The sequence below is a fragment of the Spea bombifrons genome, chromosome 3, assembly GCF_027358695.1.
Source record: "Spea bombifrons isolate aSpeBom1 chromosome 3, aSpeBom1.2.pri, whole genome shotgun sequence".
Classification (NCBI taxonomy): Eukaryota; Metazoa; Chordata; class Amphibia; order Anura; family Pelobatidae; genus Spea; species Spea bombifrons.
The window spans coordinates 57,648,242-57,659,709 of NC_071089.1; the positions used below are offsets into that span (position 1 = coordinate 57,648,242).

Below are 11,468 nucleotides of genomic sequence, written 5' to 3' on the forward strand. Positions count from 1 at the left end.
AAACTATCCTGGCTACACATATGCATATTTATATATATTTATTACCAAAAATCTCTGCAACCAAAGTAGTGACTTATAGAAGCTTTCTAAAAAGAATTATGAAAACCTATGTAATATATTAACCCCTTAAATCCTTTATAACATTCCATGCAGGGCCAGCACAAGATATAATGCCGCCTGGGGCGAAGTTTAACCCCTTAATGACAAAGCCCGGGCTCAAAATGTATTGTTTTCAATGGGTTTAGGGACCGCCCATTGTCCTTAAGGGGTTAAAATAACACCCACCCCGGGGGTCATTATCTACCCTTCGGAAATGACGTCATATTCTGGCGCTCAACATTACAAGCCGGCACCGAGACCGAGCTAGAGGGCTCGCAGAGGAGAGAGAGTGACACCCATAATCAAGTCTCTCTACCCCCTCTCACTATCTACCCCTCACTTAACTTGTGGAAGTCCTGCGGTGGTCTCTGAGTAATTTATACACAGCAGCTTCAGGGTTTCACGTTGAATTGTATATGGCAATGGCAGAACTCCTCCTAGCGATATAAGTCTTCAATACAGGGTTGGATTTATGTTCCAGGCGCATTTGTGAGAAAGCAACAGCATCGTACCTGAACCGCCACAAACCTCCCCCATTAAATTGGCAACATAGTAAGAGGGGTAGCTTGCAATTGTTACGGCTACTATTAAGTCAGACCCAGTCCTACATCATACATTGATGTAGCTCTTCTAGTACTTTTTTTAGAACCAACATATGCGTATTCCAAAAATAAGTTATGTGTAAATAAGGTGTGCTTTGGCTGATGGTTACACTTTCTCAATAATAATACAGTGTCTCTGTTATGCCTTTTGAAAATTCAATGCAATTTTTTATTTTATAAACAAAAACAAGTTTAAACTTATCAGCCCAGTTTCAAAAGACACATAGAAAAAAACCCATCTACTGAAGCCGTAAGCAGTGATCACATCTTGCCATGTTTCCTCATGACAGCACACTCTGCAGGCAATTCCCAGCTGAAGGTAAGATGCAGTGAGCTGGCTCACAATCTGCAGCATAAAGCACAGCTTGTTCACCCCAATTCTCTGTAGAATCTTTGCAGAAAACCACAATGATCAACATACTCATTGATGAAAAACAACCAAACAGTCACCGAAAGCATGACCCATACAAGGTTGGAGTCATGAAATCTGAAAGCTAGCTTTTGCTAATGTCAAGAGAACAATTAGGAAGTGCTGCATCTGTAATGTTTCTTTTAGCGACAAGAAGCCCAGATAGATACCTACATTATAAACAATTATAGATCATGCTAAATTTACAAAAGGTAAGTGAATGCGTCCTCACAAGTTTAAAAAGCATTCTACGGGATCACTTTAAGATGTGTGAGCCAAACTGACTTTATCGCAGGCTTATTCGAAGAGGAGAAATTTAGAGATGAATGGACCAAACTAATGTGCTTGGCCTGTCAACAGGTAACCAAGAACTTCTAAATTGTGGAACACTTACAAGTAAAATTTGGAATCTTTTTCCTAGATAATTTTATGCAGCACTCTGATGAACCTATGCAGACCCAACAATGAAGAACACAATTTTAATGATTTAGTGAGAATTTAAAAACGCATGGGGTAAGAAAAAAAAAAAACCAAAAAAAAAAACCAATTACCTTATTGTTCTATATCTGCAGTACAGTGTGGTCTGGTTTTCACTGCAGTCTCCCATTCAAATAAACGAATGTATTAATTTAATATTAGAATGAGTACTTTGTGCACTGCATAATTAAAACCGACACTGTGATTAAATTCATGTTTGTGTTCACTAGATGGCATCGTTGCAGGTCTGAAAGTCCCCACGGACACACAGTTCCAGCACCATGTTGGGTTAGCATGAGGCATTGTTTTCCCTAATTGTCCCAGTCTTTGATCACAGAGACAAGCGCCTAATAAATCACATTTGGTGTTGCATGGCTACCTAAATGGGGCTAAAAGTTCAAATTATTGATTTCAGCTGCCAAAAGACAAAAACAAGATAAATTATGCCTCGTCTTCTTGTAATCATATCTTGTTTGCTGCCTATGTACACTTAAGTGGCACCTGATGAGACGCAGTACAAAAGGAATCATATTCATTGTTTGACCTTGATGTGAATCAAACCAATAAAAAGTGAACATTGGGTCTTCAACAATTAAATTCAGTAGAGGGGAAATTTAGTGGGGAGATAAAATAAACCCTGATCATAACACACACAGCCGGTTTCATATCCTTTGTGCATTTGCATTCTAAATTGAACAATATCATCGGTAATATTCTTGGTGTCCGAGCTGGACTCCACCCAATCTAAAGCAAAATTTTATTTATGCATTTTTTTTTATATCCATAGTGTCTTGGCAATCAAACAAAAATCTTAAAAGTAAGACTGTAAAATAGATTGCAAAGTTGTGTTGGTTTGAAACGGATCCGGCGAAAAATGGAAAGTAGAAGTCAGCATGGAGATAAAGGCCAGCAGGGCAGGTAAGATTCATGGTCTTTTCAATGAGAGAGAATACAAAGTTGAAACATAATCCCTTACTATAATAAAACAGCGTTACAGCAATAAAATGATCTGGATTAAAATATATAGGCATTTAGATCTCTAAACCAGGCTCTGCTCATGTCACAATACAACATAAATATCAAAGAGAATTAACAATCAATACATAAACCGTTTACATCTAAGATGTAAAATTAGGACCAGGGATGGACAAGTCTATGTGGGTACCACAGACTATTATCCAACCATGGTCATCATAGACAAGCTGTTCACCTAAACCCTTTCAGTCCATACTCTTAGAGCAAGTATGCTTTATGTTTGTGGCGTTTGGCTGCTCGAGAGGTGTCTTGACCGCAGGAAGATTTTTATGCATACGGCTACAGAATGATAACGGTCACAGTTAAGAGGTTTAACCCAAGGACAGCACAGTTTTTATTTTTTAATACTCTTTGTAACAACGGTTGCTTTTACAGTTCCTGCAGCACTCATGTTTAGCTGTGATTTTCCTCTCATGTACTGTACCCACACAAGCAGAGCAATCTTAACAGCATTGTAGATCCTGGACAAAGCAATGCACTGGGCCCCAGTCAACAGAAAACATGCGTGCATGCATGCATATAAGGGAGAGCAAAGGAGGCCTAGGTGGGCAAAAATACCATGTAACATAGTGGATGCCCAGAAGCAGAGGTCTGATGTGACAGACCTCTCACTCTTTAGAGTGGCACTTTTTCCCCTCATGGTTTTGACATCTAATCAGTTTGTGATATGTCCTATTTGGGACATTTTGGAACCTAGCCAATTTGATTTACCCCATCATATCACACATTTTTGAAAACTAGACACCCCAATGGGTATTCACCAATATCTTTCCAAGATATTGATGCCAGTGGAGAACTACTACAGTGCACCCTGAACTGTGAATGCATCGATTGGGGGTGTACCCATTAGAGCCCCTGGAACGCTTGGCTGGTGGAGAGTATACAACATATCTCTGCTGACGAAACCTAGCCTATCCTGCAAGTTACAGAGCAGAGGAAAGGGCAAATGCATAAGAAGAAGGAAACTGATGAATTTCACAATACAGTTGCAGAGGAGGGGGCATTAACTTTGATACATAGATGACCAAGTATACCATCTAAGTAAAGGGATATTGCAGCCTTTACATCCAGACAAAAATCATATTACTCTTACTAAGAATCCCACAATAAACAGACTATGGAATCAGATGTAGAAATAGGCATTTATTGCCATGAATAAATGTACAGTCATTATGCCTAGCATTTCTAAAATCTTAAATTTGCTTAACCCTTTGAATTCCAAAGATGGGCAACATATTACTTTGTAATCTATAGTACATTAATATAGCTTTAACAGTGTAAAATACCAATTTAATGCTAAAATATTCAAAAAAAAAATTAAAAAAACCAAATCCTTGTGCATAGTTTAAGCCACCGTTTACAGATTTTAAAAGCCCTAAATATTAGGATACGTATTACACAGCCTCAAAAGGCATTCATTTACAGTTGTGTAAAAGAGCAAGCAGTCCTATAAGATCTGGCTCTGAACAATTTACTAATCTATACAAGTAAACCCATACCTTAAAATTTGATTAAAAAAAAATAAAATTATTATAAGAGCAATTCTAGTTAAAAGCCTGTGGATACTATACTACAACTCTCAAAGATCTGAGAGGAAAAGCTTGCATATGCACATTCATAAACAAAACCCTTCAAGGCATCCATGTACAGCTGCTGGCCAGAATGCAGATACAACCAGATTAATCGGCTCAAGTAGGCAACCATAGTATCTCCATGCAATCTCTCTGAAAGAAGAATAGGTTTCAAAGTTAAGATTTTGCAGTTAATTTGACAGTGGTTTCAGGCAGACCAAGGACAACACAACTGGAATTTTAGTTTGGTGGCACACATGGCAATACATGTAAAGGGACTCATGTCAAAGAATGCATATTAAAGTACTTAACAAAGAACGTTGCACTGGCTTCTTATGGCCATTGAACACCAGATTTAGAGGGGACACTCAGCTATCCTATTAATGGGCATATGATGTCTGGAATGTATGTTTAAAAGGTATGGCAAACATAACAGCCAGGTAGCTAGATACAATTTGACAAATGGCACTTTATGCCAAATTGGCTACAAATTACCAACATGCTAAATTAATTACCTTCTATGAGCTTTGTCTCATACTCCAGTAGCTGGGAAAGGCTGTCTGGCAGGAGGTTCCTTACCCACATGTTCTCTTCCTGAAGGAGCCAGTTACTTATTAACTGTTTCCTGAACAAAAATCCTTTGATTTGCTCCAAATAGAAAGGATCCCCTGATGCCATGTATAGTCTGAAGGGGAAGGTAACACATTAGGGCAAAATCAATTGCTTTTGGAAATACACCCAAATTTGAACCCAATAATGATTCCTTTTCGCTGAAGAAAAAAACCAAAACAAAACAAAACACATGCACTCACTTCCGAGAAAGCAGACCACACAACCAAAGTGGACCAGCAATATAAATATATCCCTAAAGGGGGATTGAGGGGGAATAACAATTACAAACAAAAGCCTACCTGTAGCATGGCAATGCATCTATAAGCTTCCAGTTAACGTAGTTGCCGGCTGTCTCTTCAAGGCTACATATTCTCAACATCTGAACTTTAGCTGCTGCCCAGAATTGGTCATGACTAATCAGAGCAACCTGCATTTCAGGTTTTAAGACTCTATATACACCTTCCAGAGTGTCTTTGTAGATCTGTAGGGGAAGGGATTAGACCATCAGCCCAAACAAGGGAAGAGGAAAGACGCTAGGATGTGCTCACTGGAGAGGTCGAGACTACGGTTTCTAGATCAAGTTAATCTTTCCTGTAAGATGCCTATCGAGCTTGCGATTCTATGTGTATACTTCAGTATTGACTCATATAAAACATTTAAGGCGAAGGTTAGCGTTGGTCAGTCATGGCTTGAAGTTCACATAACTACTATATTTACATTGGCTTTGTTAGCAGAGAAATTGTCCAGATACCTTCTTTTGTTTAAATCTTCCCCACTTGCGCCCCAAAATCCAGGCCAGTAGGGATTTGCACATAGAGAAGTAGTTTTCAATAGTCTGGATACCTAGAGAGAAGTTAAAGTATTAACAAAAGTGATAAAGTAACTCAATAGACCTTAATGTATCAAGCCTTAGATGAAAAAGGAAAATTGATTCTAAGGCTGGGGTCTGATGCAGTCTAGCTCCCAAGGGAGATTTTGCTCTTTGAAAGTACAAAAATGTAGAAGTGCAACTGTTACAAGTTAATGCATATGTCTACAGAACTACTGTCTGGAAAGCCAGTTTTAAGCCATCTGCACACAAAGCTATTTAATCAGGTAGAAGATTCGAAACAAGTACAATTTAGATCAGACTCATAGTATATGCCATTTACAGAAACAGGTCAGTGAAACCTAAGAAATGACACCTTGTGTGAATTCTACTCAACCTGTGAATCTAAATCAATGCCACATCAAGCGGATAAACATGATTCCCTGGATCATCTATGAAAGCTGGTTATCACATAGTAGGAGTCTGCCATATACAGAATGATCATAGGAGTCAGGGGGTAATTCCCCCTCCATTATTGAATATGCGATTAAACTTGACATTGAATGCAATGTAAAACCTGCTTTGGGCTGATAAATAAACAGAAACACAGTTTACAAGGTTATTACAAGAGTATGCATTTAAAATCCATATTACAAAAGCTGCACATGACTGGTGCAAAAAAAAAAAACAAAAAAAACCCAGTCACTTCCATTTCATATAACCACTTTCAAGATTTGTTTTCCACGTGTATCAGTTACAAGACAGACACGTTTCATGTTACCTATGTTCTCTTCACCATTTGCCAAATTGCCATTCCAGAAGTCTTCAGTGATGCAATGAAGAGAAGCAAGATACTGTACGTCGCATTGTGTGGAACCCCAGGAAGACACCTTCCTCTTATCAAACCTTTTCCACCAGAGGTAGATTCTCTGCAGCTGCCTGGCACAGGATTTGGAAAGACCAAACAGCCAATAGGAAAATAACCACTGGAACCGAAAGCGATTATACTGGACAAAGAGCCACTCCAGTTCCTCATGGCCTGAAATTTAAAGGGGCAGTGCAAAAAAGTTATACTCCTATTGAATGCAGAATGTTCAATAATGTACGTGGTAGAGAATTAAAAGATACCAAGGGAAGCCATTTGCGTCCAAGTAAATCAATCTCAGACTAATGTTCAAGTTTCGATAGATAAGGACTATGGTATACAGAAGTCAGAGTGGGCACTGATGATTCCGAACACGTCAGAAAAATATCACTGGTGGTCGAATGCCAACAAGTCTAATTTTATACTAGAACACCTCACCATCTCAGTAACTGGGAAAGCAATTTACAATATCCTTCAAGTGACTCAAGTGGAATGCAGTTTGATTTGGCAGTTATTACACAAGAGCCCTTCAAGAAACACTTCAAGTGCTTTAAAAGAAAAAAGGCAGAATACTCACTGCTAATTCTAAAGTGCAACTTCATATTAATATTTCAATATGACAGGATATTCTATGGATCATTCAGCCACAGCAAAAAGTAAGCACAGTTATTTGAAATTGACTTTAAATATTTCAGCCAGGTAATTGCAGCCGTAGACCACGCTCAACCCACTTCTACAGCATCTTCCCAGCAATGACAAGCTTTACACAAAAGCCCTTGTGAACCCTTATATTACCATATCCGTACGCTAGAGTTATAGAACAAAATGTATTGAAGTACCCTTATTTATGGAATATAATTGTCATTTGGCATGTACCGGCTAGTCCTGCATCATGTGTTGAGACCATCATGTGTTGAGACCAACGTTCAAACAGTGACCCAACAGACATGTGCTACTAGTAAAATTCTTGCACATTGAGCATGTCTAGTAAATGATTTATAGTGAAGCACAGGAACGATATTTCCCAGAAGAACCCTCCCACACACACACATATTTACTAACAAAGAACTTACACTCTGAGCTCATTTTTTGAAGTACGTGCAACTGGACCTTTGCGTAAGTGCCATGATGCTGAAGTGCTAGGTTGTGCAGTTCCTTCCAGTCATATTTGAAAACAGAGTGTTTTGTCTCTTCCAAGGATTCATCCGTCACTGAATATGAAGACATTACAGGCAGAGTTCATTGCAAATGAGCAAAGCTCTACAACTCAGGTAGACAGACATTCTAGCAGAGATTAAGGATTGCAGAAAGTATGACTTGGTTCTACAGTTCCCAAACTAAGCATCTGACATTCAGGTTAAAACCACATAGAAGCCGTATCCAGCAGTGTAAGCCTGCGTGGAATTAACTATTGCTACAAACCCATGAGACAGAATATTAACCATGCCATATGAGCCCTTCACAGCACAGACACTGAATATGCAACTTTAAGAAGAATTTATTTTGAAACTTGTTTAAAGGCATCATGCTAACCTAAGAGCTTTGCTAGTCCCAAGTCATCCTGTACTTAGATGCTGACTGCAAGCATTAAATGTGCAGGAGAAAAATCACATTAAATCTGAAAAGGTCAGATGAGAATTGACTTCTGTAGTGAAGGTAGTTGTACCCCAATTCAACATACCTTTCCAAATTCAATTAAGGCAGCTTGTAAAGCATAAGCTGGAAAGCAAAGCTATTGAGGTTTATGCACTGCCTGTAGGGACACCGAATCCAGTCTCTGGATAAATGCTAAACAGTCACTGGGAAAACTGGCCAGAGGACCTACTGATCAAGAAGGTTCTAGGAATCAAATAGAGCTGCAACCAGAATGCCATCAAGTGCAGTCTCCAGAGAGCAAACATTGGTGTTCTGCCCAAAAGCCAGACAAAATATTATTTATTGTTTTATATAGCACCATCAAATTCCATAGCGATGTACTGTACTTAAGCTCAGACACAAGGCAAGTGTTTTAGTATGGTTTGCTGGATATAGCATGTACAGCTTTTAAATTGTACAATTTTTTTAGACCAAGGTGACAGGAGCAGTTAATTGCCCCTTAAACATACTACTGGTTTCTCTACAATACAAAGGGCATTGCTGTATGATTAATGATCACAGGGATTCTGGCTTGGGTTTGTCCACTATTTAGAACACTCTGCATTATTAACATGGTTGTCATTTTTCTAACGTAGCTCCTGCATCTCCTAGGCCTTAATGAGAATACTTGACTTTGCTTATGTGTAAACCAAATCAGCGACAAATGAAAAAATGATTTAGTAGTGAAACATTGGGAACGCGCGACAGTTCCACGTCCCTTGAAGCCATGTTTCCGTGATGACCGCAAAAGATCAGCAACAGTCCCCAAGAAGCTCCTTATACTAAAAGGGCAGGAGACTTAAGTTTCATCAACATTCATTTTTGTAAGTAAAAAGGGATACTTTCTGACAGGCCTTTCTTTTTAAGGGGGAGGTGAACTGTTGCATTAGGTGCCTGCATAAGAATAGAAGGAATTTAACATGGATAACATCTGTTTATTCATATAACCTTTGTGTTTTTCATCAAGGAGATCTTTTCTTAATCCCCAGATGTCTTCTATGTCGTAATCTGCAAGCTGGATTGGCGGAAGAGGAACCATGTCTTCTAAAATGAGCCACTGCATCCAATATCGTTTAGGCGGTATCCCTGAAAACAACAAATCCTGCAGGGGTCTGTTGTAAGGCAGGGTTTTATACAGCTTCCCCCATATATACAAGAGCTTAAAAGCTTCCTTTTGGGTGTAGGCCGCATCTGTGGTCCTGAAGTCCGAGCCAAAGGAACTCTGTGCAAATAAAAAGTAGGGAAGAGTTGAAATAGAAATAACCATGCCAAAGCTATTTGAGTACAAGCAAGTGGTTTAAAGCTACTCTAGACACAAGACAAGATCAAGGGCTTATGGTCACAAATGGGCAGATTAGAATGGCTCAATGGGTTTTAGCAGCCATCAAATTCTATCAGGAGGACCCTCAATACTACTACAGACCACCCCAGGTTCCTGTTTCATAGAGGACTCTTCACATTGTATAGGAAGACCATGAAACCAAGACAGCAACCTAAACACCACCATCCCCAGGATCACCATCACCTGTGTGTGGAGCAAGAGTGTACAGAGTTAACAAAAACAAAGCAGTATTAAACATTCAAATCTTCCAATGTATGCATGAATATTAGTCTGTATGGGAATATCAATTAAAAATGTCACATGGCAGACTCACACCACCAGAAGCTCCCTTAGTAACGACCTAGTGATAACTTACATACATACCATGTGACCAAGCCTTTTGAAGGATCTATACGGTACACACATGCCAACTCGACAATGTCACGATTTAACACACACACACACATACACATACACACACACACACACTCAAATACTTAGAATGCAGTTATGGCATTGCTCGAGTTTCAGTGCACATCCTACTTAATTGGCCCCACGCAGTGCAGTAACCCCAGTTACCCACCCGGCAGTGCGCGGCCCACAGACTGTCCGTGCTGCAGATCCTGTAGAGTGTGCTGCAGGCCGCACCTGCTCTCAGCAATGAAAACGGGTCCAGGAATTCCATTAACAGCAGCAGGACCTCATCGCTCATTTCCAAAATACACCGGGAGGGGGCGCTCGTCATCTCTTTACCATCTAACGTCTTCTCGCATTCCGGCGGCTCCCAGCGCTCAGTAGTCCGCGGATCCATAAAACCGGATAACCACATATCGTATCGCTCCGCGCTACCGTCCCCCTCCATCCTGCCAAATGCTGCAGCTAATCTAATGACCCAGCATTCACCTGTCGCTAATAAAGTGATGGGTTGTACCACTATTAACCTCGCCGGGGGGGGGGGATTGAACGTTTATATGAAATTATAGGGATTATTTATCATCTTGTGCATGTCACAAACTGGACCTGTAACATATCGGGGCCCTTGTGGCTTTAGAATGGTAATGTACACCGCTATTTTATAGCAGCATTAATAAAGGCACCTATTCGTTATCACAGTTATTTGTATTCCGGAAGGCGGCCTTATATACTTTTATTCTAACGAATAATGCAGTTTCTTTGTATGTTTCCTCACAGGGTTAACCTGCACCAGACCTAAGGTAGGAGAAGTAACCATATCTGCTGGGCCACGGGGTAGGGGGCAGCATGCTGTACCTGTGGGGTAATAAATATTGGGTACACTGAATCTTAAGCTCGCTAGTATTGACTATGCCTAATACAGGGTGCTGACATCGGCCAGGTTTTCCAGGACGCATATAATATTCACGTATTACTGACCAGCAGATAAAGTGCTGCCCTGTAGTAAGTTTGACCAGGTATGGACTTATTTGCTGCGCTGCATTGTTATGGAAGAAGAGTGTGCGCAATGACACATCAGGAGGAGATTTAAAAATCCGGAACTGTAGTTCTCAGGTACCCTGTTCTGTCACCCAACAGGGACAGCTTGCTGTTTTTCAATGACAGATGCAATTCTGGGCTTTTGAGGGCTCTATACATTTCAGTATTTTGTCATCATTTTGTCATACTTTAAATTGATCCCATACTCCGTTGGTGGCTAGCCCCATGTGCAAGTATGCATGGAAAAAGGTGGGGCTGTTCTAATTTTTGTAGTTATATACCACTTAATCAATGCAAGGGCATAACTTCTTAAGACATGTTAAAATGCATTGGTAGAGTGTGGAGCTGAAATTGATTATGGTAATTAAAAAAACACAAATGAGTGACAATTCATTGTTATCTATAGGCTGCATTTAGCAGAAAGTTGTATTAACATATCTAATTTACTCTTTACCTATTTAAAGTCACCTACAGCCTTTACCTCCTTCAGTACTCCCATTCCTAGTTGTATTGTGTTTGTATTTTAAACACATATTTTGTCTTATTTGCTGGGATTTTTGAACAAAAAAACATAATTTAGAA

The 11,468-nt window shown here is 39.7% G+C and overlaps 1 protein-coding gene across 1 annotated transcript; it reads right to left on the reverse strand.

Annotated features, from left to right (window-relative positions):
* Positions 1 to 4,170: 4,170 nt before the first annotated feature.
* Positions 4,171 to 10,297, reverse strand: LOC128483967 (uncharacterized). The gene is made up of 8 exons (XM_053460287.1): positions 10,018 to 10,297; positions 9,062 to 9,335; positions 7,552 to 7,689; positions 6,395 to 6,652; positions 5,557 to 5,648; positions 5,105 to 5,286; positions 4,709 to 4,878; positions 4,171 to 4,346 (listed from the first exon to the last, which is right to left on the reverse strand). The coding sequence occupies exons 1-8, from the start codon at positions 10,294 to 10,296 to the stop codon at positions 4,171 to 4,173; spliced, it is 1,569 nt and encodes a 522-aa protein (XP_053316262.1). The 5' UTR covers position 10,297.
* Positions 10,298 to 11,468: the final 1,171 nt, after the last annotated feature.

Excerpts from the sequence above, each read along its gene's own strand:
- LOC128483967 (XM_053460287.1), bottom strand. The coding sequence starts at position 10,296 with ATGGAGGGGGACGGTAGCGCGGAGCGATACGATATGTGGTTATCCGGT. Across the intron at positions 9,336-10,017 it reads TGTGGGCCGCGCACTGCCGG|AGTTCCTTTGGCTCGGACTT; the intron begins GTGGGTAACTGG and ends TTATTTGCACAG. Across the intron at positions 7,690-9,061 it reads CCTTGATGAAAAACACAAAG|TGACGGATGAATCCTTGGAA; the intron begins GTTATATGAATA and ends CTTCATATTCAG.